The 27,834-nt window shown below is 54.9% G+C and overlaps 3 protein-coding genes across 6 annotated transcripts in view; 1 reads left to right on the forward strand and 2 right to left on the reverse strand.

The window, feature by feature from the left end:
• The window catches only part of NECAB3 (N-terminal EF-hand calcium binding protein 3), a 30,085-nt gene extending 10,408 nt beyond the window's left edge, over positions 1 to 19,677 (forward strand). Inside the window, exons 4-13 of the mRNA XM_030232844.2 lie at positions 904 to 929; positions 2,024 to 2,121; positions 14,077 to 14,213; positions 14,673 to 14,794; positions 15,201 to 15,280; positions 15,665 to 15,718; positions 16,535 to 16,647; positions 18,099 to 18,176; positions 18,419 to 18,510; positions 19,208 to 19,677. Of these exons, the coding sequence (XP_030088704.2) occupies positions 904 to 929; positions 2,024 to 2,121; positions 14,077 to 14,213; positions 14,673 to 14,794; positions 15,201 to 15,280; positions 15,665 to 15,718; positions 16,535 to 16,647; positions 18,099 to 18,176; positions 18,419 to 18,510; positions 19,208 to 19,236 (829 nt within the window). The 3' untranslated portion in view covers positions 19,237 to 19,677. The remainder of the gene's footprint in view (positions 1 to 903; positions 930 to 2,023; positions 2,122 to 14,076; positions 14,214 to 14,672; positions 14,795 to 15,200; positions 15,281 to 15,664; positions 15,719 to 16,534; positions 16,648 to 18,098; positions 18,177 to 18,418; positions 18,511 to 19,207) is intronic.
• On the reverse strand, positions 10,988 to 12,886 carry ACTL10 (actin like 10). The gene has a single exon (XM_050982231.1). It carries the CDS (start codon positions 12,485 to 12,487, stop codon positions 11,159 to 11,161), a length of 1,329 nt encoding a protein of 442 aa, XP_050838188.1. The 5' UTR covers positions 12,488 to 12,886; the 3' UTR covers positions 10,988 to 11,158.
• A 1,375-nt stretch (positions 19,678 to 21,052) lies between the features above and the next one.
• Positions 21,053 to 27,834, reverse strand: part of CBFA2T2 (CBFA2/RUNX1 partner transcriptional co-repressor 2) — a 59,644-nt gene continuing 52,862 nt past the window's right edge. For 3 of the 4 annotated variants that reach the window (XM_030232307.2, XM_030232306.2, XM_018917179.3), the window contains exons 9-11: positions 26,627 to 26,698; positions 25,884 to 26,074; positions 21,053 to 23,529 (exon numbers count right to left, since the gene is read on the reverse strand). In XM_030232307.2, coding sequence (XP_030088167.1) covers positions 23,242 to 23,529; positions 25,884 to 26,074; positions 26,627 to 26,698 — 551 coding nt within the window. In that variant the 3' untranslated portion in view covers positions 21,053 to 23,241. The remainder of the gene's footprint in view (positions 23,530 to 25,883; positions 26,075 to 26,626; positions 26,699 to 27,834) is intronic. The other variant, XM_030232308.2, reaches the window with a different exon arrangement.

Below are 27,834 nucleotides of genomic sequence, written 5' to 3' on the forward strand. Positions count from 1 at the left end.
GCAGAAGGCCTGGAGCAGAGGCTGATTGGAATAAATGCCATGCTGGGGTCTGTCCCTGCAGGCTCTGGGCATGGAGAGCAGCTCTGCCTCCGTGCCTTTGGCCACCTGAGCAGATCCTGCAGCACCATGCAGACCCATCCCAAAACCTGGGGCTGGTTTTGAGCATTTCCCTCCTCCCTCTCCACCCCTGCAGCGCCTTTAGCAGCCTCAGGAGGGACCTGCCCAAGCCCTGCAGGGATGCCAGGTGGGATTGTGCTCTCTGTGAGTGAAAAGGGTGGGGGTCTGGCCCCTGCCTCCAGGATTTTGGAGCTAGATCCCTGCTTTCATGGCCTTCAGGGCAGGAACAACTGCTCAGGAGGGCTGGGAATTCACCCAACCCCTGGGAGCCTGCAGACAGCCCCACAGCACCTGGGCTCTGAGGGAGGGAGGAGGAGGATGAGCTGGAGGGGGCCTGGCCATGGGGAGGAGCTGGGCTGAGGTCAGGGATGAACAAGGAGGGAGCCCTGGCTGGAGGATTCCCACCCTTGGTGGAAGAGGTTGGGTTGCAGAAGCAGCTCCAGGGCTCAGAAGTGGGGCTGCCAACCCAGCTGGCCAGCCAGGGTGTGGGGCACCTCCATCCCTACCCCACCGTGTTGTCACAGGTGCTCTCCCAGCTCCAGGAGATGGTGGTGGAGCAGATTTTCCTGCTCCTTCAGCCCCTGGGTGCTGCAGGGGCTGGGAATGGCTCCTGAGCTGCTGGCTCTGAACCTGTACAGCTCCTTGTTTTTCTAATGCAGCTTGTGAAATTTTATCAACATGAAAATCCACCAGGGCTCAAGACAAGCCTCAGACCCCTGCTCACCCCCACTGTTTCCCCCACACCAGCTCCACTATCTAACAGGAGCTTTTTTCTGTTTCTTGCAGCAACGTGGACACGGAGAAGTTGTGTGGTAAGTCAGGGATGTTCCTGCCCTGGAGAGCTTCCCCTCCCCAGGGTGTGTGGTGGGGTTTGTGTGTGTCTGACCTGGGCTGGACTGGGTGGCTCCAAGGTCCCTGTGGCTGGATCCCAGCACAGAGGTGCTTTTCCTACGGGGAGAGGTGTCTGCTAAGGGAGGCAGGAACTTACCCTGAAATGGAAAATGCAAACCCCCTCCCTACAAATTAGTATAATTTTGAAATTAAGGGGCTCTCAGGCAAAGATATGGGAATAGGAATAACAGTTCTGTATTAGGAAAATTAAAAATACAAATGCAATAGTACAAACCAACCCTGCCAGAGTCAGACAGGCCCTGGCCCCTGTGTGTCAGGGTGGTGGCACAGTCCCATCCCAGGGGGCTCAGGGTGGTGGCACAGTCCCATCCCAGGGGGGCTCAGGGTGGTGGCACAGTCCCATCCCAGGGGGCTCAGGGTGGTGGCACAGTCCCATCCCAGGGGGGCTCAGGGTGGTGGCACAGTCCCATCCCAGGGGGGCTCAGCCCTCCTGCAGTGCCAGCTGTGGCTCTGCTGGAGCAGGGATCCTGCACAAGGGGGGAGTTTTCCTCTGCAGCTCCAGGGCTGCTGGAGATGGGCCTGCTCTCCCTCTGGGAATGCAGGGCAGCAGAAAGCTGCTCCTCTGGGAATGCAGGGGGCAAAGGCTGCTGGGCTGTTCCCAGGGCAGATTGGATCCAGGGAGGAATGCTTGGCTCCTCCCCTGGGCAGAGCATCTCCCCATGGGATGGTGGAATTTGATCAGCCCTGCAGGGACACTCAGTGGCCATGGACAGCAGAGATCTCCTGGAGGGAGGATGGGCTGTGGGAGAGAGAAAGAAAACTGCCCCAGGAACAGCAGAGAACTGCCCAGCTCTGACAGATGGGGACAGAACACACAGCCCCAAACCACATCTTACAGCCCAGGACAATAGGGAAGGACTTTTCAGTCCAAGTGGGAGAATGATTCTGAAAAGGGAAGGGAATTCTCCCCTTGCAGCTCTGGGCTGAGTGTGGGGAGCAGGGGAGACAGAGGTGGAGGTGCTCAGGAGCCTGACCATGGTGTTCTGTCCTGCAGATTATTTCTCAGCATACCTGGGGGAATACAGGAATGTTCTCTCTGCCCTGGAAACGCTCAACGCTGCGGTGCTGGCAGCCATGGACAAAACCAAGCTGGTAAGGATGGCACCAGGGGAGGGCAGCTGGGTGGGAAACTGGAGCTGTGGTGAGCTCAGCTGCTTCTTAGTGTGGAATTTGGGGGTTGGAGGCAGCAAACCCCTCAAATCAGGGGTGTCTGTGTGTGGTATCAATGCATGGTGTTTGCTCCTGCCTTTCCCACAAGCATCTTCTGAGAAAGCTGCTCAGGCAAGGACAGACAGTCACTCAATCCAGACTCTCAGCACAGCCAGGTCAGCAAAAAGAGGTGGAAAGGGTCTCTGTGTAGAGTTCCAGTGAGGTTTGTTGTAGAGTCACACTGAAGGAATCCAGGGATAAGGACAGGGCAAACAGTGAGTGTCCTTGGTTAAGTATGGGGTCAGGAACCAATGGTTTGGGGGGCACAGGGACAGTGCAAAGGGCAGTGACCTATGAGGAAAGGACAGATGGACATAGCTGCAGGACACCATAGGAGATGCCCTTTCAACTCATCCTAAGGTGAGGCACTCTCAAATCCTCTGGTGAATTCTTCCAGGGCAACATCTTAGAAGTTTCCCTGATTGCCTCAAAAGTGTTCACAGAGAAGGGTAAATCCAAAACTTTGGTGCTGTGGAGATTTTATCTGCATTCTGGGGACATCATCTATGCTCTGGGGACATCATCCCCCCTTGCAGGGCTCTGGCAGTGCCTGTTCCAGCTGCTCCCTGCAGTGTCCAGCCCACAGACACTTTCTGGGAGCATCAGGGAGAGCCTGTATCGAGTTCTGAGCCAGAACAAAGTGTTTCCCCCCAGCTGTGTGGCTCCAAACGTGCCCTGCAAGGCTGATGGTGGAGCCCAGCCGGGCTGTGCTGCAGAGGAGGGGCAGGAGCAGCTGCAATTCCTGCTCTCCCAGCCTGGTACAGAGCTCATTCCTGCCCCAGTGCTCAGCCTCTCCCTGCAGTTTGTGCTGATGGAAGCACTTTGGAGGTGCTGATTAGGGCAGGCTTAGAGCCCCAGCTGTGCTGGGCAGCCTCAGGGTAAGGACAGTGGGGAAAGGCAGCACTGGAAGGGCCCTGCAGGGACCAGCAGCTCCTTCTGCACCTCAGATGTGCCCCAGCTGAGTGCTTGGGCTCCTGTGAGCCAGGGGAACACCCTTCCTTTGAAGCAGGTGAGAGGCCTCATCCACGGGATTGCTCCTCTGAGCTCTTGGTGAGGCAGACAAGAAAAGGGGACCAGCCCCACCCTCATCAGAGTGGTGTTTGTGTCTCTGTGGTGTCAGTCCCTCTCTGGGCTTTCCTCTGGCCAAACCCAGCCTGAGTTTGTCCTGTGTGCCTGCAGCTACTGCAGTGTCTGATCAAGCCCTTTTCTGACCTAGAGATGGGGCAACAGAGAGGTGTTTTCAAACCTGTGTGTGGAAATCTCATGCCAGGAGAGGGAATCTTCTGAAAATGCATTTTCTCATTGGTTCAGGTCCCTGGCCCCACTCACAGTTATTAAATACAAGTCCAGAGAAAGAGGAGGAATCCTCTCCAGAGAGCTGTGCTTTATTTCAGTGCCTTTCTGCTCTGTTTTTTTTTGGGTAATGAATGTGTACAGTCAGATATTTCTGCAAAGGGCAGCACAGTCACTCTCTGCTCCCCAGTCCTGAGGTGAGGTATTCCCTCCCAAAGCTCCTGTGCCACTGGTTCTCCCTGCAAAAGAGAAGCAGGTTTTTCCTGTTGAAGGAAATTTTGCTGGAGCTGTTTGGATGTGCCTGGAGCCAGGGCAGTGCAGCATTCCAAACACTGCTCCCACCCAGGAGGGCTCTGAGCCCACCCCGATGTGCCCAGTGCAGGTCCTGATCCTCCTGGGGTCCCTTCCCTGCACTGCCCTGCTGGGCTGGGCTCTGCTCTGGGCAGGAGCTGGGGAGGGATGGCTGCCACTGCTGGGGGCTGCAGAGATGATAAATGCTGCATTCCTACCTGCTGGCACCTGAGTGTGTTCCCACATTTGTATTTCCAGAGCTGGACTCCAGCTTGAGCTGTGATGGGATCAGTGGGCTGGATTTTAGCCAAAGCTCTCACCTCTGTGAGCCAGGGCAGAGAATGCCTCACATTACACTGCCCCTCAATTCTTCTGGTTCAAACACCCCTCTGAGCCCCCTCTGGCAGAGGGAGCACTCTCGTGGAAGAACCAGATGAACTTTCACCCCAGGGAGCTGCATGAGCACTGAGAAAGCTGGAATGTTGGAACCCTGCATGCTGAGAATTTCAGAGTTTCTGTGCTGACCCCCAAGAGAACACTGCATTGACCTGAGGCCATGGAGAACACTTCCAAAATTAAATAACAGAACTAAGATTATGAGTGTGTAATTTAGATAGAAGTGTGTAATATCACATAGTAGAAAATTTACAGTTTAAGGGTTTAGAATATAAATATAGATCTAATATATTAACATTTATAATATAATATAATATAAATTATATAAAAACATAGAACATATATAGAATAAATATGCTATATGTATAAATATTAGAACATATAGAATAAATATATTTATATGAATTTATTTTAGACTATAAATATAGAATATATATATATATATGTAAAATATATATAAAGCAAGATAGATGTTTTAGGGCAGAAGCTATTCCTTCTTCACCTTCTTCTTAATGAGTTATTGTGTAATTGGATGAAAAAATCCACATTACAAGCCACAAATAGTTATTAAAAGTAAAAATAATTGAAATGTCATTTCTTAATTAAAAACCTTGTAGAGAGAGATACAGCTCCATTTTTAGTTTATTAAAGTACTCTAGAACTCACAGTTTGTGAAACTCTAATATAGATAAGAACTAATAAACATCCAAGTCCAAACAAGAAATGCCATCTCACACATTTAATCCCAACCTTACCAAAAAGGAAGCAAAGACTCCTCAGTGGGAGAGCCCTGCTGAAGGACCTGCAGGCCCTGCCTGCTTTGCCAGGCTCTGCTTAGGGGGGCTTGGCCTGACCCTGGAGCAGGCAGAGAGGTCCAGGCTGGCAGGAAGGAGAAGGAGGAGATCTCTGGCTTGAGCTGTCCCAGCACAGCATCTCTAGGCTAGGGCATGATGCAGCTCCAGCTGCTCAGCCCTGCATCCTGCAGGGACACAGCTGGAAATGTGGAATATTGTATTGGTGGGGTGCCCTGATGAAGGAATGGTGAATCTGACTCCATGTTCTCAGAAGGCTCATTTATTACTTTATGATACTATATTATATTAAAAAATGCTATACTATACTAAAGAATAGAGAAAAGACACTTACAGAATGCTAAAAAGATAACAGTGCAAACTGGTGACTCTCTCCAGAGCCCTGACACAGCCTGGCCCTGAGTGGCCAAAGAGTGAAAACAACTCCCAGCAGAATGCAATGGAACAATCACCTGTGGGTGAACAATCTCCAAACACATTCCACATGTGAGCACAGCACAGGAGAAGCAAATGAGATCAGAATTGTTTTCCTTTTCTCTGAGGCTTCTCAGCTTCCCAGAAGGAAAACCCTGGGTGAAGGGATTATTTCAGAAATGTGAATGCCACAGTGGAATGAGCAGGAAAACACCCAGAGAGCCCAGGGAGTCGTGGGGGCTGCTCACGGTGCCAGTGAGCTCCCCCAGGGGAATCAGGAAATGAGGGCTCAGAGGGAACGTGCCATGGGGGTATTTGGGAGCTGTGGTTTGAGGCAGTGCTGCCAAAATCCTTCTTGGGATGGAATGTTCCCAGCTCTGTGTCCCTGAGGGCCAGGACACCTGGCTTGGGTCACTGGGCTGTGTCCCAGCTGGCTCCTGGCTGGCAGGCTCCTCCAGCTCCTTGTCAGGAGAATCCCTGGGACAATGTGTGGGAAGTGCAAGCTGGGTTTGTCCTGGTGCCTGCAGATACTGCAGTGTCAGATCAGGCTCTTTCCTGACCCAGAGCTGGGGCAACTGAGAGGTGTTTGAAAAACTTTTATTCCATTTTCAGCCTCATGAGAAGGGTGAGACAATACAGATGTTATAACTCACACCATCACAACCAGAAGCCAACTATTTCCTAATTACAAAACACTATGAGCATTCCTTGGCCTATCAGCTTTAGCTGACATTTAAAAAACTTTTTTTATACTTATACTATACTTCATACTTAAATATATATTCTTATATATATATAGATATACTTTTTAATATGTATTTATGGTATATATGCACTATATGTATGTAGTGTAAATATACTATATATATTATATACTATATATTTTTCGGATATATACTATATATATAGTATATATAAAAATATATATACTATATAATATATATACTGTATATAATAATAGACTATATTATTATATAGTATATTAATATATATCTTATATAGAATATATAAACATATATTGTAATATATATTTTATATATTCTATAATATATATAGCATATATAATATATGTACAATATATATTTTAAAATATATATAAGTATATATATAAAGTATATACTTTATACTTATAGTATACTTATACTTGTAAAACTTTTTAGTTTCATTTCTCTCTCAGCAATATCTATCTTAATCTATAATATTTCTAAGTTAATATTCCTTATCTCAGTGTTTACATACAAATTTGTACTATGTGAACCTTCTGTCAGATTTTGAGAATTTTCTGTGAATCCCACACTGCAGGAAGCTCTGTGTGTGTGTGTGAGCAGCAAACCTGCTCCTGGTTGTTTGTATGGACCTACAGGTCAGCAGGAGGAAACCAAACCATAGGGGTTCCCATGCCTCCATCCTCCCTCACTGGGCTGCTAGGAACATGCTGAAGAAAATTTGCCTTGTCCAGAAAAGCGAGTTTTTCCTTCACATTCTGTCATGCACACTTATTTTTAAGATATAACTTGGTAGCTGTGCTGTAGTGTGCTAATTGCACCTTATTTTGTGGCTGAGTTTGCTGTTTGCAATATAATTGTATAGGGGTAGGAGGTGAACAGTGGAAATAGCTCAGAAAACAGCCTGATGTTTCTCACAGGGGGTCTGTGTGCTGAAATCTTTCCATTCTCCAGTGTGCAAACATTGCAAACCCTCACATAAATACCTCTCCTAGCCAGGCAGCCTCATTGACCCTTTGACAGGAATTATGTGGCCACCCATTCCATTCTGTCCTGAGCTTAACTATCATCATAAGAAATCAATAAAACCCCTCAAAAGCAGAATTATGGCAGCTCTTGGCAACTTGGTGATTTTAGACTGCGTAAACAGAGCTGAAATACCAGTGCAGGACAAAATTCCTCATCTTGAGCTTGCTGAGTTATTTCCTTTGTGACTCCCAGCCACAGGGCTCTGCCATCAGCACAAAATGCTGTGCTTGGTGAGTTTATGGAATCTCTGATCACAGAGGGTTTGACCTCTGTGCAGCATCTGATGAGAGGATTTGGGGTTTTTGCCCCAAAATGAGGAGTGCGATGGGGGCCAGACTTTGGATTCTTTCTCTCCCCTGGCACAAATTTTTCCAAATTGCTGCAGAAAGGTGGAGCAGCCTTTGGAGCTCTCCTGGGGGATGGTTATTTCCATCCTGTCTCCAGCACATTCCCCTGGGTGTGCTGTGTTTGGTGAGGCAGCTGGCACTGCCGTGTCCCCGTGTGTCCCCTCCTGGCACAGTGTGCCCTGGGCTGCCAGGGGGGTTTGGGGGATGGCACCCCACACTGCTGCCTGTGCCTGTGTGTTTGGGGCTGTCAGGAAAATTAACCCACAAACACCAGATGTTTATGTCCTAAAAGGAGACAGAGCAGTCCTTAAAGCAATAACTTTATTCCAATCAAGGCAGAGGCCATGGGGCATTCCCCTGGGGTCTCTCCAATTTTTGGAGGACTCAGCCTCCCTTTTTATCCCAATTTCCCAGCCACAGTTCCCTTCTCTCTTTCCCCATGGCTGAGGTACTTGGGAGGTTCAGACTTCCCAGAATGCCTGATCCCAAAGATTTCCCTCTCATGTATAACCCTCCCTTTTGATTGGTAATTCTTATGGAATTTAGGGGGTTTTCTTCCCCACTGTTTCCTTCATCTTTCAATATCCAATTTCATTTATCAGCAAACCTACAGTTTGTTTGTGAAGGCAAATACCTTTTTCCATTCATCAATCAGTGGAATCCTTCCCATTGTTTCTTTTATCTCCCAGTGCTGGTTTTATCTACCAGCAGACCCACAGCTTGTTTGGAAAGACAAATCTGCCATTCCTCTCAGGGTGTAGGAACTGCCCTGGGTGAGCTGTGGGGCTCAGGGCAGGTGGGATGTGGTGTTGGTGAAAGCAGCTCTGCCCCTGCCATAAAACTCCATCCATGGAGGGTGTGGGGCTTAGGCATTCAGGGTGGGAGCTGAGAGGATGGGGAGTGCTGGGAGGCAGGGTTGGTGCTTCTCCCAGAACCTGGCCCTGGGAAGGTGCCAGATTATGCTCTTTTCTGACCCAGAGATGGGGCAACTGAGAGGTGTTTTAAAAACTTTTATTCTATTTTTAACAAGACAATAACAGTATTCTTCTTTAACAATAAAATTTTGTACTGAATTTCAGTACTAAAAAAAATCCATAATTAAATGTTACTTCCCATCATCCTAAATACAGAAACTCAGGTTTGTTTGCAATTATACTACCACAGTACCCCCTAAAAATAAAATTGCTAACCTAAATAAATTCCCACAGGAAGGTGGGAGGGATGTGCCTGGGGAGAAGCCTCCAAGCCCCAGGCCAGGGGAAGTGTTTGTGTGCCCAGGCTGTGCCCAGGCAGGGCTGGAAGGACACCTCAGAGATGGGGCAGACCTCATTTGGCTGATGCTGGGGAAAGGGCCCTGGGAGGTGCCAGAGGGATGACAGGGCTTGGATTTGGATTGTGGGCAGCGAAACTGATGCCTTGGGAAGGCTGACCTAGAACAGACCTGGACAGAGCTAAAGAATAAAGCAGGGATTTATTAAGAGGCCTCCATGGACCCACCTTGGGCAGCACCAGAGCCCAGCCAGGGCTGCACCCAAGATGACCCAAAATGGCCCCAAAATGCACGGCCGGGCACGGGGTCTCTCCCTGGGATCAGCTCTGCTCCATTCCCACCTTGCAGTTCATTGTCCCAGCCCAGCTTTAGCCCAGCCAGTCCCACCCTGCTTGTTTTTCTCTCTCCAGCCCACGGGGTTTGTGCTCCTGGGCTGAGATTTGGATCATTTGTCCTTGGTGCCCAGCTGGAGCAGGAATTGTTTTGTCTCCCTGCTCTGTGCACAGAGCTCACCATCCCATAATATGGAGCCCAGACCCACACACTAAAGCAGCACAGAATGTGAGAAATATAAAAGCTGAACCTGAGGCATCACACAGACTGTGCAGGGCTCAGTGGTGGATGAATAATGTTCCTGCTGTGCCCCTGGGGACTGACTCCTTCCAGGTGTGTCCTGGGGAGGCTGGAGTGTCTTTGTTCCCTTCAAGCAGGGAATGAGCCCAGATGGCAGGAGCTGGGCAGGCACAGAGAGGCAGTGCTGGCAGGGCTTTCAGTGCCTCACACCCTGGGATGGGGAGGGGAAGGGTGGGCAGGGATCCCCAGCCCTGAGCTCTCCATTTCTTTGGCTGTGGGCATGGAAGGCTTTGTGGGAACATGTGGGATGCTTGGCTGGGAGAGGCTGGAGATGCAGAGCTGGAACTGAGTTTGCTGTGGCTGCATCCTGTCAGTGTGGCTGCCATCCTCTCTCTGAGACAGGAAAATGAGATTCATTTTCCAGCAGGGATGAAAGGATGAAACCCCCATCCCCCTGGCCCCTGGTGCTGGGGTGGGGGGTGGGGGGGATGCTGGGACCATCCTTTGCTGATTCCAGCATGAGCCCAGAGCTTGGGGGATGAGCATCCATCCTCTCCCTTCCCTTCCCATCCAGCCACAGCTGTGCCCAGTCAGACACAGCTGCTGGACTGGCACAGAGCAACCAGAGGACCCTCCCCACTGCTCCCTTTCTTTGACACCAGCAGTGGAAGGGTTACAAGGAAATCCTTCTGTGCAGAGCTTCTGGAATTCCAGATCCTCACTGTGCTGGAGAGAAACACAGCAGGAATTGGAAATATTTGACCCCAGTAATGGGGTGGCATTGCTGAACATTATTTTGGACATGGTTCATGGAGCCTGGAGGGGGTGAGGGCAGCTCTGGGTGCTGCAGCCTTGGGGGTCACACGAGGACACCAGAGGGAGGGCAGGGATGCTGCTCCAGCCTTGTCTTGTTGAGGAAAGGGGTGGACCTCTCCTGGTGGATGCTCCTGGGGAGCAGCCAGCCCTCCTTCCTCACCCTCCCACTGCTGGTCCTGTCTCTCTCAGAGCTCACGGTAACATCCTGTGGTTTCTGTGTCCCTTGAGGAGCTGGCATGGGGCTGGCCATGGGGACAGCAGTTTGCTGTGACAGCTGGGCTGTGCTCCCCAGCTGCTTCCTTCACCACCTCTGATCCCTTTCTGATCATCTGCCCAGCTGAGTCAGTTCAGCCAAGCAAAGCCAGGTGAGGAAATGCCTGCTCAGGGAGCTGAACTGGCTCCCTGAACCACCAAACGACCTTTAGACCAAAATTAAAGAAATAAAAGCAGTTCCCTGCTTTTCAGCTCATCTTCCTCAGCCAGTGCTGACCTGTTCCAGTGCCAGGTGAGGAATCACCTCCTGCAGGAAGTGGCTGCAGTGCAGGTGCTGAGTGCACCTTGCCCTGCTCAGCTCCTTCCTCCCACACCTGTGGCTCCCCTTGGGGGTCCTGCAGTGCTGACAGCTGGAGAAGGTCCCTTCCTCATCTTCCAGTTGGGAAATGCAGCCTGGAGCATTAGGATTGCCTGAATGTCCCCAAACCAGGCAGTCAGCGTGGCCCGGATCCCCAACATGAGCCCCAATTATTTTCCAGCCCAATAGGAAACACCTTTGTTAGATAGGAAATAATCTGGAGTGGCAGTGAAAAGCACTTTCCTTCTTTTGGGGCACTTTAATTGACTTTGCACCCCTGCAGCAGCACAGGAGCCACTAAGGCACCACTGCTGCAGCTGCCCCCGGGGCAGGGCAGTGTTTCAGTCCCTCCTGCAGTGACACAGGGGATGGCTGCCACCTCTCTACTGGAACTTCGTGTGCACGTACTCGGCCCCGTGCTCCTGGTACTCTCCCTTTGTCATCCAGGTGTGCTGGAAGGAGGTGAGCGAGGCTGCCATGGAGCCCCCAGCCCAGACTGCCGAGCCCCTCCTGGGGTTGGCCAGCACCTCGACGTGCACACCCGCTCCTCGGAAAAGGAGGTTCAGCTCCAAGCAGATCCTCTCAGGAAAGCCAGGGAACATGGAGGAGCCTCCTGAGAGCACGATGTTGCCCAGCACGTGTCTCCTGGCCTGCTCAGGCACCGTCTGCAGGCTCTGCCAGGCCAGCTGGTGCAGCCCGGGGCAGCTGAGCTGCAGCAGCTCGGGCCGGAACAGCGGCTCCGGGCAGCAGAAGCGCTCCTTGCCCAGGGTGATCCAGCTCCCGTCGGGGGTCTGGAATCTGGCTGGGGGGTGGGATCCCTCCTCCTGGAGGTCTCCCTCGTAGTCCAAGGACACGTAGCAGCATTGCTCCTTCAGCTGGGTCAGCACCTTCTTCGTCAGGGCCGGCAGCGCCGAGGGCTCTGTGTGGCTCTGCAGCAGCAGCCCGTGCAGGTGCCTGGACAGGTGGTCCCCGGCCACCCCCAGACTGCGGGTGCCCTTCCTCAGGGTCTGGCCCCCCCAGACGGAGGTGACGTGGGACACGGCTGCCCCGGCCTCCACGGCCAGCCCGGTGACCCTGCCGTGGGCGCAGAGCGACAGGAAGCCGCTGTTGGCCAGGTGCAGCGCGGGCACCCCCAGGCCCTCGAACAGCACCTCGGCCGCCTTCGCCCTGTCGGCGGCGGGGCAGGACGGGGACTCGGCCAGGAGCACCGGGTGCTCCTCTGGGGACACTTGGAGGCGGCAGCAGAGCAGGTGGCCCCACAGAGTTTTCATGGCGTCCCAGTCCTCAACGAGGCCGCGCTTGAGCGGGCGGCGCCGCGGGGTCGCGGCCGAGCACCGCGGGCTCTCCGTGCCAGGGCCGGGCTGCCAGGGCCCCCAGGGGGTGCCCACGCTGCAGGGCTGCCAGGGCTCCCAGGGGGTGCCCACGCTGCAGGGCGGCAGCAGCACCGTCCTCAGCACGCACTGGGGCTGCTCCTGGCCCGCGAAGCCGCCGCGGGTGAAGCGGCTGCCGCTGTCGATGACCACCGCGGGCTTCAGCATGGCTGGCGCTCCGCAGGGATGCCGGGCACGGAGGAACAGCCTGCAGTGGGACAGGAGGGGGGCTGGTGAGGGCAAACCAGGCTCAGGTGCCTGCTCTGCCCCACTGGGGTACGGCAGTGTCTGCTCTAGAAGTGGCTGGGGTTGTCCCTCCTCGCTCCCGGTCTCGCTGAGCATCCCTCCTTGTCTCCATCCCTGAGGTTTTCCAGCAGTGCAAGGACAGAAGTTCAGGTGGTTTTAAGGAAGCAAGGGAACCCTGGACAGAAGAATTGAGTGATTGGACCAAATCCTGGGCTGTATCTGAAGGAGAGGGGCTAGAAGGTCAGAGGAGGTGACTCTTCTCATCTACTCTGCTCATGTGAGATCCCATTTGGAATAGTGTGCACAGTTCTGGTGTCTCCAGTGTAAGAAGGACATGGAACTGTTGGAGCAATTCCAGAGGAGGCCACAGAGCTGGTGAGGGCACTGGAGCACATCCCCTCTGGAGACAGGCTGAGAGAGCTGGGGCTGTTGAGGCTGGAGAAGAGAAGGTTGTGTGGAGACCTCCCAGCACCTTCCCAGAGTGTGAAGGGGCCACAGGGCAGTGGGAGAGGACTCTGTCAGGAACTGCAGTGACAGGACAAGGGGAATGGGATCAAACTGAAAGAGGGGAAATTTAGGTTGGGTATTAAATGCATGAAGTTCTTTACTGTGAGGGTGGGCAGGCCCTGGCACAGGGTGCCCAGAGCAGCTGTGGCTGCCCCTGGATCCCTGGGAGTGTCCAAGACCAGGTTGGATGGGGCTTGGAGCAACCTGGGACAGTGGAAGATGTCCCTGCCCATGGCAGGGGGGGATTGGAACTGGATGATCTCTGAGGGCAATTCCAATCTCTTAAAATGCTATGATTCTATAAATGCTGCTGCCAGCAGAGCCCATAGCACACAGAGAGGAGCTGAGGGGATCTGTGATCCCAGCTGCAGAGAAAGGCAGGAGTTTGGGGTGCCTCTCTGTGTGTCCAGGCCCCTCCCTGGCTCTCTGTGCCTCCCAGACCTGCTCCCGTGGCATGGTGTGCCTCTTGACCTGTTCTTTGGGCACTCTCCAGGCCAGGTGACCCCTTTGTTCTCCCCAAAGCTTCTCACATGCCCCTCTGGTTGCCCTTTTACAGCACCCATCAGAAATTCATCAGGGAGTGTCTCATGGAAGCAGACAGGCTAGCGCTGTTTCCCTGGGCAGAGAGGGCACAAAGCCATCCCTGCCTGGGTCTGCCAGTGGTGGGGGGGTCCCTAGAGGAGCTGCCAGCACCCAGGGGGCCACCACAGGCTCCCAGCCTTGTCTCCAAGCCCTGCAGTGAGCAGAGCAGAGTGTGAGTAGGGGGCACAGGGGATGCTGTGCCAGCACTTGGGCTCTCCCTGGGGCTGGGGGCTGTCCCTGAGAGTGACCTTGACCTTGTGGCTTGTGTCCATCTGCCCTCCTGGATCTGACAGTGCTGGACCAGGGCTGGCAGGGCTGGGCTGTGGCTGCTGGGCAGGAGTGCCCATGGAACCACGGCTGCATGCCCTGCTGTGATCTCACAGCAATGCACCCCGAGGTTCTTCTGCCCCTCAGTGACACTTCTGCCCCCAGGGGTGATAATTAAAATTTGGGTGATAATTATCACTTTGGGTGATAATTAAAATTTGGTTGAAACCCACCCCGTTTGGTTTATTTAAGGGACAGCCCCTTCCAGGTGTGGCTGTGCTGCCCCTGCACAGGGGCAGATCTGACACATCCTGTCCCCTCTGCCCCAGAGGTACGAGACAGCCTCGAAGATGGAGCAGTTCCTGACGCGGTTCCTGCTGCGGGAAACCATGCACCAGCTGCAGTCCCTGCAGGTGTCCCTCGAGTGCGCCGTGGACACCGTGGAGGAGCAGGCGGGACGGGAGAGGTACCGGGGTGGGATGGGAGAGGAGAGGAACCGGGTGGGACGGGAGAGGTACCGGGGTGGGACGGGAGAGGAGAGGAACCGGGTGGGATGGGAGAGGAGAGATACCGGGGTGGGATGGGAGAGGAGAGGAGCTGGGGTGGGATGGGAGAGAAGAGGTACCGGAGTGGGATGGGAGAGGAGAGGAGCTGGGGTGGGATGGGAGAGAAGAGGTACCGGGGTGGGATGGGAGAGGAGAGGAACTGGGGTGAGATGGGAGAGGTACCGGGGTGGGAAAGGAGCAGTACCGGGGTGGGACACAGGAGGTACCGGATGGGACACAAGTGGTATCGGGTGGGACATGCCCAGCCCGTCCCCAGCCCTGCTCCTCACAACCAGGAGCCCTTTCCCATCCCAGTATGGAGCTGACACCTCTTGGAATGGCTTCAACCCCTCCTTTTGCTTTTTTTGTTTTAATTCCAGAAAGGAGATCAAGAAGTCGGAGACTTCGGTTGGCCTGAGGTCAGGGAGGCGCTGTGGGCGCAGGGGACAGAAGAACGTCTGTCTGTCCCCAACAGACCCCTACTCTGGCATGCTGACAACAGGTACCTGCTGTTCCTCAGTTCTTTGTGTCCTGCTGGAGCCTGGAGGGGGTGTGGGACCAGCACAGAACACAGTAAGGTGGGAAGAGATCTCCAAGATTGAGTCCAACTGTTCCCCCAGCACTGCCAAGGTCACCACTAACCTGTGTCCCCAAGTGCCACATCTCCAGCAGCACTGGGCAGTGAGGGCTCCTCCAGGATGGAGCCCGGAGCATCTCACCCAGGTACCAGCTGGAGCTTCTGGGGGATGTTGTATCTCTTGGACAGTAGAAAAAAAATCAAGTTTTTTTGATTAAATCCGAGGTTTAGAAGATTTTATGGAGTTTGGGTCTTGAGCAAGCTTTGGCCATGACAAAGCTGAGCTTTTTTTGGGTGACACCTCTGTGCCCAAACACTCTGTGCCCTGCAGGTGTTTGTGTCGAGGACAACAGCCAGTGGATGGCTCAGATCAACAGGCTCCAGCAGCTCATCGAGAAGCTGGAGTGCAAGGTGTGTGCCCAGGGGGGTGCTGGGGCTGTCCCACACCTGGACACGGCCACACCAGTGCTGGCACCCCCTCCCGTGCCAGCAGCCCCTCTTCAGCCCTGGCATTGTCACAGAGCTGCCCTGGCCCCAGCCCTTCCCCCCAGCTCTGCTGACCCTGTCCTGGCTTCCCCGGGGGGCTGAGGAGTCCCCCAGGCCCCACTGACCCCAGAGGTGTGCAGGGCACAGCCCTGCCCTCCCCAGGTGCCACAGGGAGTGTCCCTGGGGTGGTCCCCAGCTGTCCCCGGGCTTGGTGCTGCTCCTGCTGCAGAGCTCCTCTGGTAACTCTGGATTTACCCAGTAACTCTGGTTTTTCCTGGTGAATCTTGTTTTTCCCCGGTGCTAACGCAGAGCCCGCGCCTGGAGCCGCTGAAGGAGGAAGCCATGTGCAAGGGACAGGATGCAGTAAGTCCCTGTCCCTGTCCCAGTCCCTGGGGCAGTCCCTGTCCCCGTCCCTGTCCGTGTCCCTGCCCCTGTCCCTGTCTGTGTCCCTGCCCCTGCCCCTTTCCATGTCCCTATGTCCCTGTCCCTGTCCGTGTCGTGCCTGCCCCTGTCCCTGTCCCTGTCCCATCCCTGTCCCTATCCCCGTCCGTGTTCCTGTCCCTGCCTCTGTCCCTGTCCCTTTCTGTGTCCCTGTCCGTGTCCCTGCCTCTGCCTCTGTCTGTGTCCCTGCCCCGTCCCTGTCCCCGTCCCTGTCCCTGCCCCGTCCCTGTCCCTGTCCCTGTCCCTGTCCCTGTCCCTGTCCCTGTCCCTACCCTATCCCCATCCCCATCCCCATCCCTGTCCCTGTCCCCTGGTGTGCAGTGACCCCTCTTACAAGCTGCCCAGCCTGGCAGCTCTGCTGTCACCCGCTGATGGAGCAGCCTGGGGTCCCGGGCTGGGACCATCCAGGGGACAAATGCAGCTCCCTCGTGTCCCTGCCAGCCCCGGGCAGTGCCCATTGCCAGCCCCGAGGATGGCACCCTCTGCCTGTGAGAGCCCAAAGCCCCAGGGCTGCTCGGAGTGCCCACAGAGCCGGGTGGGGGGTCCCCAAGCCCCTTTCTGTGGGGGATCTGCAGCAGGACCCCCGGGGGATGGAGCATCTCCTGCAGGGACAGCCCGGCCAGGTGGGCAGCAGCCCTTGGTGTCCCTGCTGTCCCTGTGCTGTGGCACAGGATGGCACCCAGGGGGGAGCAGAGGGGAAGGAGGGGACAGTCCCTGACCCCGTGCTGTCCCTGGCAGCACATCCTGGTGGCCAAGAGGCAGATCTCGGTGGCCACGAGCAGCATCGAGGAGTTCCGGCGGGCGTTCCGCTCCTACACCGAGGGCACGGCCGGGCACAGCAGCTGCCTGCAGTGAGTGGCCTCTTTGCTTTGGGGGTGCTTTTGGGGTGCTTTGGGGGTTTCCCCCGCAGAAATGGGGGTTTCAGCACCTTCGGGGGACACAAGGGTTTGTGTGGGGTGTTTTGAGGCTGGGCTGGGACCTGGCGAGGCAGTGTGCCCCCAGTGCCATCCCAAGAACCAGTGCCTGGTGAGGAGTGGGGGTTTGTGCCAGCAGGAGTGTCTGTGGTGTTCCTGTGAGCGAATGCAGGAGCTCCTCCAGCACTGAAGGACTCAGAAGCAGTGGGAAGGTCAAGGGCAGGGCTCCTGCAGGGCTCTGATTGATGGAGAGCCCGTGGGAAGCTGCCACGAGCACCTGAAGCTGCCCCTGGGTGAGGCCAAGGCTGCCCCAGAGCCCTGCTGTCCCTGCAGGGCCATGGCAGTGCCAGCCTGGCCCTGATGGCACAGCTGCTCCCTTCCGCTGTCCCATGGGACACTCCAGGCTGCCTCCAGCAGGGAATGTTCCTGCTGTTCCCCTTTCAAGTGTCCTTTCTCAGCTCTTCACTTTCAACAGCACAAATTCACATTTTCAGTCCAAACAAAAGGAAGATGCTCGCTGTGACACGTGTGGTGGAGAGAATGGGAGGCTTTTTGTTTGGAATGGAGGGTTTTTTTCTCATCAGGGTTATTTGTGGAGGCAGCAGGGTGGCCCAGCGTGGGCTGGCTCTCCATGTGAGCACAAAGCTGGAGCCGCGCCTGGGGACACTCCGTGGGGCTGGGTGCCTGCAGGGGATCACAGAGCCCCGTGTGGAGCAGGGCACACAGCCCCAGAGCTGCTGGGTGACATTCTGTGCTGTCCCCACAGGGCTTGGCCCCCTCCAGCAGCTGCAGGAAAGGCTTGGCCTCAGCTGGAATTGCTGCTGCTGCAGCCCAGCACAGCTGCTTCCCCTGGCCCTGCACCCAGCACTGCAGGGAGCCCTGGCTGCCTCCCCCCACCAGCCCCAGCCTCTCCTGGGCACGAGGGCATGGGGGGATTCTCACTCTGGGGGCAGAGAGCTGGGGGTCTGTGCTGTGAGCTCAGCTCCTGCCCCCGTGCCTCAGTTTCGCCCTGTGTGAAGGGTGGCACCCACCCACTCCAAGGGACTGGAAGGATGAGCTGTGTCAGTGCTGGGCAGGAGTAAGAAATAATAAAACACAGTAAGAAATAATAAAACACAGGACATGCTGGCTCCTGGGCAGCAGCAAAGAGCAGTGGGAGAGCTGTAAATCTCCTCTGGCACCTGGACACGGGAGCTGTGGAGCAGGATTTGGGTTTGGGATCCTCTGGAGCTGTGTATGCACCCAAACTGTGCTTTGGGAGCCTTGTGGGGAGAGTGATGTGCACAGCAGTGCCCTGCTGTGCCAGGCTTGTGCCAGGGCTGTGCCAGGGCTGTGCTAGGGGCATGCCAGCCTGCCCAGCCCAGCTCAGGGTCACTCTGTCCCCACAGTGTCTCTGCCTGCAAGCTGACTGATGAGGCCTGCTTCATCCTGTATGAGTTCTGGCAGGACGTGACCTCATGGAGAAGGTGGGACAGTGCCCATGGCTGGGGGGCTCAGAGGGGGTGCCCACTGCTCCCTTCCCTTGCCCAGCCTGTCCCCCTGCCCTGCCCTGTGTGCCCTGGGGCCAGCTGCAGCTCACAGGGGCGAGCACCCCCATAAAGGCTTTGGGGAGCAGGGGCTGGTGCTGGGGGTGCAGGAGCTGCCCTGTCCCTGTGTGGGCATGGGGCCCTGGCACCACATGCCCCTGACCCTACACCCTGTTTGACAGCCACTTGCAGTCCAGCTGCAGCAAGACTTTCCAGCAGTCCATCCTCAGCCTGCTGGAGTCCCCGGAGCTGCTGACCACCATGCTGTTCCCAGGTGAGGCTGGAGCAGGGCAGGAGCAGGCACTGGGGCTCCCTTCAGAGCAGAAAATCGGTTTGGGGTGACCTAAATGAGGTTTTCAAGCCTCAGGATGAGACCTGTTGTCCCCAGCAGGTTTGGCTGTGTGAGCCTGGGTCTGTCCCCTGCCCAAGGGTGGGAACAGCCAGGAGCAGGGACACTGCTCAGGCAGCAGATAAGCTCAGTCCTGGCCCAAATACAGCTGGTGCCTCATTTTGTGTTTCCCCTGAGCCCTGAACCTGCTCTGCCAAGTGCTGCTGCTCCCAGCCCAGTGCCAGGGGTTCCAGCCCAGCTGGGGCAGGGGGAGGCCAGCACAGGGAATGTGCTCATTCCCAGGGTACCCATGGAAGTGGGAGCAGCTGTGGGGACTGGGAACCAAATTCAGCCCCAGTTTGCACTTCGGGGTCTTGGAAAATATTAGTCCATAAAACATGGATTAATTTGGACTGAACCCTGCTGCTCCAGGGTTGCCAGTGCCACTGATCACATTCCCAGTGCTCTCCTGCAGAAATTGCCACAGTTCCAGGGCCTCACCCCTCTCCAGGCTCCCTGCCCGGGGTGGGGGTGGGTGCTTTAGAGCCAGGGACCTGCAGGGTCAGGTCCCCATCTCTGCCACCCCAAATCCCCGTTCCCAGTTTCACACTGCCCTCACTCCCTGTTTTCCCTCTCTTCCCAGCTTCCTGGTGGATCATGAACAACAACTGACCCGGGACAGCATCTCCAGGACACCATCAGCATGCGGGAGGACGTGGGCACAGCCTTTGTCACCTTTGTCACCCCCCTGTCCCTCCATTCCCTCCTGTGGCCAGCGGGGGCTGCCTGCCCTCGGCCCCGCCGGTGTTTTGCTCCTTTGCTCTTTTCATGTTAATTTATTTATTTCTCCTGCTCCTAAGCCACTGTCTGAGCTGCCTGGGGGGGCTGTGGGTGGGGTGGCAGCCCTGCCCCTGCGGGAGCACTGGGCTGGTGCTGCATGCCAGGAGCCTTCAGTCCCTCTTGCACTCAGCTCCTCTTCCTCCTGGCTCTGAGGCTGCCTAGGGATGGGCAGGGGACATGGCCCTGGCCAGCTGTGACATCCAGCCCAGGAGCCAGGTGGCCTGATATGGATTGTCAAGAGTGTTTTATAGGGAAAAAATATTTCATGAAGTATTTCTGGCAAGGTGTACCTGATCATGCCCTGCCATGCTGGCAGCATGTGGCTTTGGGGCTGGCTTTGTGCCCCAGCAGCTGTGCCCACGGCTGAACCTGTCCCCAGCACACCCCACTGCCAGGGAAGGCCAGAGAGGCTCCAGCCCCTGCTGCTGCCTCAGCTCCCATAACCCAGCCCTGGCACCGGGCAGTGGTGCCAGGAGCTGGAGCTGAGTCTGTGGGGAGGGGTCTGGGGTGGGGGGAATAAGTGAGGGGGGAAGGCTGGAAACACTGGGGGTTTCCCTTGGAGGTGCTGCAGCAGCAGATCCTCTGCTAAGCTGGGAAAAAATGCCTTGGCACAGCCAGTGTGGAGGGAATGGGAGGGCACAGGGGGCAGGAGGGACACCAGCCACCCATCCTGGCCTTGGAGAACATCATCCTTGTGCCCCTGCCTGTCCTCAAAACCAGTGTGGCACCAGGGGTGCCTGCACCCCCAATCCTCACTCACCCAGGACCTGCCACCACCCCCAAGGTCTTCTCCCAGTCCCTGTGGGTGTTACTCCAGCAGAACCATTAGTTGGAGTGCTTGTGCCCCAGTCCCTGGATGCAGGCAGGAAAAGCTGTGCCTAAGGAGCAGTGGGTGCAGCTCCCTCCTGGGGACCCCCAAACACACTGTGCTGGGTGGCTCTGACCCAGGGGGTGACAGCACAGCAGGGGTCACAGGGTTTTAGGGTGCTTGTTTTGCTCCAGCAGAAGCTGCCTGGCTTGGGGAGCCAGGGGCTGACCTGGCTGATACCAGGAGGAACCTGCAGAGATCAGGGAAGCTCCTGCTTGGAGGGACAGCAGCACCATCAGGAAGGGACAGGCTGGGCCAGGGCACAGCTGGGGTGGGTCAGACAGGGACAGCCACAGGGGCAGCCCTGCAGCAGGCGCTGGTTTGGGACTCTTGAGCTGCCTCCCCTGCCCCATATGGGGTTCACTCCTCAGTTCTGGGTTTTTTTCACCACTGGATTTATGTTTGCAGCAGCCTGGAGACCAAAATCCTCTGTTTAAGCCAAGGTGTGGGCAGGGGGCACCCCGGGGGAGCACAGGGCTGGCAGTGGCAGCCAGCTGAGACAGCACCCTGCAGACTGCTCTGTGCTCACTTATAAAAAGATCATTTAAAAAAAGCTCAGAAAACAACACACTGAACTATAAACTCAAATCACGGGGGATAGGGCTGAACTTAGCTCTGCCTGCACCTGCTCCCAGGCTTTGCCCACAGCATCACCACCAGAGAGGAGGAAATTTTTGTCCCTAAAAATCCAAGGTGTGGCAGCATTCCCTAAAAAGCCCAAGAGCTGCCTGAGCACTGCTGAAAACCTCTGCCCCTTCCCAGAGAGAAGGGGAGCTGGAGGATGAATATAGTCTTTTTATTGACTACTTTTGAGTAGAACAAACTAAATACATCTGTAACAGTTTGGGTTCCTTTATACAGGACATTAAATAAGTTATGCACAGGAATGAAGTAACAAATTTCTATTACAGAATTAAATGTCAAAAAAAAAAAATAGAAACCTTAACCCAATGTCTTCCCATGCCCCAAGTTCACAATGATCATTCCATCTTTTAAAAAAACAACAAAAAAGAAAAGAAGCAATCATTCTAATCTTGATTGTTAGTATTTCATTCATTTACACTGGGGTTAATTTTAATACACAGCCATCAAAGTTGCATGAGAATTATGGAAGACAATCTATTTACAAGCAATTCCCTCCAACCCTGCCCTGCTCCCCCTCCCCACCCCAGCCTGGCACTGCCACCACACACCCACAGCGTGAGGCTGGGGCTGCAGGGGAGGAGGGGACTCACAACCACGTGGGATTGACCTGAGGCTGTTCCAGAAATGTCCCTTAGGGCAGGAGATCCCTTCCTGACAGCCCCAGGATGGGCTGCTGCAGGTCAGGGTGGCTCCAGTGCCACCCCTCTGGGAGCTGCCTCAATGCCAGTGTGCTCCAGCACCAACTCCTGGGGACACAGGGGAGACATCCCCAGGGCCACTGGAGCTCAGGGATTCACTTCAACACCAGGAGACCTTGTGGCTTTTTAACAAAACCTTGCAGACCAGCTCCATCCCACAAGAGCAGCTTCCCAAGGGGCCAGGGCTGGAGCAGCAGGTTCCCTGCTCATCCCTGTGACAACTCATTACAGCTCCCTTATTGGCCTCCAATTGAAAAAGTGATCAGAAATAATTAGGGAATTACTTGCCTCGTTGGGCTCCAGCCCAGCAGTGGCACACACACAGTCCCAAACATGGCTCTGCTGAAGAGAAGGATTTCTAGAGCCCCTGGGGGAGGTGGGAGCAGCTCCTGGAGGGCACATGCCCTCCCTGCCACGGGCTGTGCCACTGCCACCCTGTGTGACACACCCTGCTGCAGGGCTGTGCTGTCACAGCCTGCACTACCCTGGGTGCCCCCAGTTCCTTTTTCCACCCCACAGCAGGGACTCTGTGATGGACACAGCTCCCCAGGCTGGCCCCCTTCTCCCCAGTGGACCTTGTGATCCTCTGGTTTTGGGATCCTCTGATCCTGGGGTTTCAGGACAATCTCTGAAGGTGGATGCACATCCCTGGGCATCTCTGGGTGCAGCACTGCAGGAATCCCCTGGAGCAGGGGATAAAAATCCCCACAGGACACCCAGTCCTGCCTTTTAGCAGTGTGAGTGGAGAGCACAGGCTGTAAACAACCCCTCACCCTCGCAGTGAAGATCCCTGGGCTCAAAAACAACAGCAGGAACTCACAAACCAGCAGCTTCCAGGCAGTGAAACAAACAAAACAACGGCCCCCAGGTGGAAAGGGCACCTGCAGCCAGCCCAGATCTGCTGTGCACGTGTTCCCCCAGCACAGGGCCCACCCAGGAAACACCCAACTGTCTGTCTCACCACAGACTGGGATGAAATCCAGGCCATCCAGCAGTACCTCCCTGCCACTGCCTCTTGTTTTAGAGCAGACAAATCCCCTCCTCCCTCTCTGCAACCCTCAGCTGCCAGCCTGGAGGCAGGAGAAGTGGGCTCAGCTTTTGCCATTGCACAGAGGATGAGATGCTCCCGCTGGGAAATTGGCTCTGGTCTGTTCACAGCAAAAACCAGCCCACACAGCCACCTGAGGCACAGCTGCCTGGGAGCAGGGAAAAAACACGGATATGATGGAGGAAAGGTGGCAGGAGGAGGCAGTGATGGCTCTGACACCTTGGGAAGTGAGCTGAGCATGCCACAAGGACAGGGCTCCCTGCCTGGGCACCACACTTTCAGCACCTCTGGTGTTTGCCAGCTCTCTCCCCCCAGTCCAGGTCCCCCAAGCAGGTGCCCAGTGTCCCCCAGGTCCTGGCGCTGCTCTGGTGTCCCCCTGAGAGGAGCAGGGAGATGCTGCAGGCGAGGCTCACCCCAGTTCACGAGCCACAAAGAAAAAGGCAGGATGAGAGGGCAAAGCCGGAGTGTTGGTGCCCCTATGTGTCAAATATGTCAAGTGATAACTGTTACTGCAGGGGCTTTTTCAGCTTAAAAACCCCCAGGGAACTCATCCAGTGGAGTGAAGCCAAGGCTCCGTCCTAGAGCCCGTTGGTGTCTATGGCTGTCACGGATGCTGGCGTGGAGGAGCGCGAGGTGGTGGCCGAGCTCTTCTCCAGGGCTGGGCTGGGGATGCCATCGAGGCTCTTGGCTGCTGCTGCCACCCGGCCCGTGGGCAGTGCCAGGGGCTTGCTCTGGCCGTGCAGGCCTTGCCCACAGATGCGGTGGTGCCTCTCCCAGTCCTTGTGCTGGCAGAAGGAGCCGCAGTAGCGGGCAATGTTGCAGCCGCTGCACGTCTCGCTGGCCTTGCGGCCGCAGTTCCAGCAGCTCTGCAAGAGCAAAGACACTGTGCTTAAAAGGGGGTTAGTTTCCCTAGGAGCTGCAAGATGGTGCTGACTCAGCTCTGGAGGGGACTGTTCATCCCCTCTGGCCCAGATTTGAGAATATGAAAATGAGCAATCCATTAATTCCTCCTCTTTCCCAGCTCTTTGCCAACGGTTCTAACCCCCACTGCTCTTTGCCCACAGCCGCTGTCACACTGCTCCAGGCACATCCTCTCCCCTAGACCCACCCGAATGCAGAGAGGAAACAGCAGGACTGAAAAACACGCTGCAGATGCTGCTATTGGGCCTTTTTATTTCCTGTTTTAAGCAGCTCTATTTTGGTCTCCCTCCCAGCCAAGCGCTCTCCGCGGGGATCACGGCGCCGCTGCACAGGCACCATTTGCTCCGCACCCTGCCTCGCTGCACAAGAGGTTGAAGCAGGCCAATTTGGAAAAGCAAATGCTCATTTGAAAGCCTCCCAGCCAGGTGGAAGCACTGCCAGAGCCTGAGCTTCAGCCTGGAAGCGGAGCAAAGCCCCTCTGGCCGCAGGGAGAGGTGTCAGCTGGTGGCTCCCGCGTGCCACCGCTTCCCTCGGAGCGCGGGGCAAGGGGCCAGCGCCGGAGCGAGGGCTGCAGCTGCTCTGGGGAGGGGAGGGACAGCAGAGCAGCTTCCCTGCAGCTGGAGCAGGGCATAGCAAACACACTCTGGGGAGGGAAGCTCAGCTGTGGGGACGCAGCTTCCATCAGAGCTGGCCTTTGTGGGGACACGGCTGCTGTGACCACCATCACAGAGCTGTGGGAGCGGGGTGCTGGGAGGTGCTGGGCTCTAGCAGGCAGCCCTGCTGTGGGGAAGGGCTGGGAGATTCCCACTGCCAGGCTCAGCACTGGAGCCACCAGCTCATGATGATGTATTATGGGCTGGCAGTGAAGCACCTGACTGGTTCACTTTGGAGTCAGCTGCTCCAGAGCCTCTGTGTCCCCAAGCGTCCTCCACCTTCCATGAGAAGCAGGATTTGAGACCAAAAAGCCCCTACCAAAGGCTGTGGTAGTTCATGGAAAACTGGGTCACTGCCACGCAGCTGTTTACACTTCAAGTGTTTTTCAACTGTGTTGCAAAGGTTACAAGATGTGCCAGAACACAGGACAGCTTTTAGACAAGGGCTCTAGGGCTTGCACAGGGGTGCTCAGCAGCTCCCAAGGTCCCAGACTGCTCCTCAGCACAGCTGGAGGAGGAGGACACTCCTCTGCTATTCCCCTATGGAGAAATCACTACTTGCCTCATTCCTTCCATGGCTTCCTGAGCAGTTCCACCCACTCCCATCATGCGACTGGTGTGTTCAACCCTCAGCAATTTCACTGGGAATTGCAGCATGGACATAATTCTCTGGAATGACACCTAGTAATTCCATGGCTCTGGTCACACTTCCCGAGCCCCAGCTGAGCTGAAACCCACCAGGAGGTTTGGACATGCTGTCCCCACATCCCAGCAGACATGAACAGCATGGTCCCATCAGATTTCTGCTCAGCAGACACAAACCCTTTACTCTTGTAGAGAAATTAAAACAGGGAGCAAAGCCCACATGGATGGGATGTGGTGGTGCAGGAACAAGCCATGTGATTCCCCTTGCCCAAAATCTCAAAAGCTCTACCAAGTGAACTTCCTGTTAAGCAACAGGGAGGGTGATTTATGATTGAAGAGTAGAAAGAGGTTCTCTGAGGCACCCATTCAGCACATGGCACTGGCTGTGACAAACCAAGATCCATCCCTTCTTATCCAACATGCCAGGGTGGCACAAACCACCAGGAATGTGCAAGGATTTTCCCTGCAGCCCAGCTTCTGCCCTGCCCTATTTTCAAACCCACAAATAGCAGCTTCTTTCCTGCAAAGATCAAGTACTCCACCATAATTTCTGAGCTAAACTGCTGCATGCACTAGCATCCTTTTCTCTTTGCTTCTACACCTCTTTCAATCCCACAAAATCCCTGGTCATTATACTGAGTCCAGCTCGGGGTGCCCAGTGGTTGCACACACACGTGTCCCCCAGACATTGTTCAGGCTGATTCCCTGCCAGCAAAACCTAAAAAGGATTTTTATTATATTGTGCATTGTTTAGTTATTGATTTGAGAGACAATTCTAAAAGGAAAAGATGTTGAAGACTGGAGTTTGGAGAACCCTGGTCTAGTGGCAAGTGTCCCTGCTCATGGCAGGGGCTTGGAATGAGATGATCTTTGAGGTGTCTTCCAACCCAACCCATGGTGTGATCTATGATCCTGTGAAAAGGTAGGGGGGACCTGCAGGATTGAGCTGGAGACTCTGCAGCCTTGGCAAGCCCTTGCCAGGCCATTCCCTGGCAGCTCACCTCGGTGGACTCCTCCTGCTCGTTGATGACGAGGAAGGCATCCTCGGTGGCCTGGCGCTTGGCGTCGGCGATGGTCTGCTCCATGCGCGCCCGCTCCGACGCAATCATCTCAAAGGCCTTCTGCTCTGCCTCGGCCACCGCCTTCTGCACCTCCGACATGGCCTGCCGCTTCACCTCGTTCACAGCTTCTTCTGGAAGGAAAGAGCAGCCTCACCACCCACCCTGGCAGTGAAGGGAGCCTCCCAGAGAAACACAGCTCCAGATGTGTGTTCCCAGCACCAGCATCCAACGTGCGGCAAGGCCAGGCTCAGCGCCACGGGATCCCCGTGGCATCACAGAGGAGCAGAGCCTTTTAGGAAAGCCAGGGTGAGGATGATGGCAGCCAGATGTGCACATCCTGGGGCATTGCTGCAGCTGGGCTCCTGCTGTTTCTGCACAGCAAACCCCCAATTTTGTGTTTAGCTTGGTGATCCAGCGGGATCCCGGCCGTGGTCACCGCGAACACTCACCAGCTTTTTTCCAAATCTCCTCCATGACAGCCATGGGATCCCCATGGCATCACAGAGGAGCAGAGCCCTTTGAGAAAGCCAGGGTGGGGATGATGGCAGCCAGATGTGCTCATCCTGGGGCATTGCTGTAGCTGGGCTCCTGCTGTTTCTGCACAGCAAACCCTCAGCATGTGTGTTCTGTGTTTACCCCGGCGATCCGGCAGGATCCCGGCCGCGCTCACCGCGAACACTCACCGGCTTTTTTCCAAATCTCCTCCGTGACGTAGCCCGTCCCCGACCTGCTGCTGAACTCCCTCAGGGAATCTGCTGGAGGAAGGGACACAGGGAAACGTTGGCAAAGCCTTATCCCATCCAGCTGCCACTCACGTGCCCAGTGGCAGCTCAGGACATCCCAGGGCAGGGAAGGATTGACCAGCTAAAACTCCAAGCAGAAGATACCTATGGTTAAAGCCACTCCTCAAACATTCAGATGATAAATTACAACATTTAATTAGCACCTTGCATAATTTATGACACTGTATAACCTATCTCCTGGTACTCAAAACCAACAGGCAATGCTTATAAATGTATGTTATCTAACTTCTGCACTGTCCACAGGCTGTGAGCATCAATCTGTACACCAGCAGTTTACATTAAGCACAGCACTTCCCAATCCCAGGGCAATTCAAAGGCTTGAACTGATGGACAAACTGTCCTCCAAGACACCTGGAGATGCTGCTTGATGCTTAACTGAACCTTCTCACAAGAGCAATAGAGCTTGAAAATTATCCCTAGGTCCCACAAGGGGAGAAAGCAACAGCTTTCCAAATTTATTTAAAAATTTTAATTATATCACCTTTAACAACATGGGGCTGGAAGTGTATTAGTCATGATAAATATAGAAGGGCTAAAAGCTGGCTGTGCCCCCCAGGCTGTCACATACACCCACTGCTCCTCAGGCTTGGTGGCAACTGGAGCCAGGGGCACTTGGATTTCTTGCAGAAGGATTCACTCTATATTTTGTATACAAACAAGTAGAATATGCATAAAATTGGCATTTATTCTTGCCAGAAGAAATCAATTTTTATTACTGAATAATTTGAGGGTTTTTTTCCCCACAGCTTAAATTGCAGTGGGTTTGTTTGGATGGAAATCTGAATTACATTGAAATAAATCAGCATTTTAGACTTGCTTTTTCTATAGGGTCAAACCCCTGCATACTGGATGGGGAAACCAGTCAGCTTTGATAAAGTTGACTCATGATACAAAAATAGAATTAGTAACACAGGTAGCTATTACACTTACCAAAGCCTTTGGTATTTTTAGAATAAATAGACCTCAACATTTAAAATCCTTCAGGCAAGAGGGACTGGAAGGGGGAGAGTGGTGGAGACTAACACCTCTTCCCTGCCTTTTCACCCCCAGCTTTGGACCAGCTTTGGCCAGCAGTGACAAGGAAAGCA

This window comes from Serinus canaria, chromosome 20 (genome assembly GCF_022539315.1).
Source record: "Serinus canaria isolate serCan28SL12 chromosome 20, serCan2020, whole genome shotgun sequence".
Taxonomy (NCBI): Eukaryota; Metazoa; Chordata; class Aves; order Passeriformes; family Fringillidae; genus Serinus; species Serinus canaria.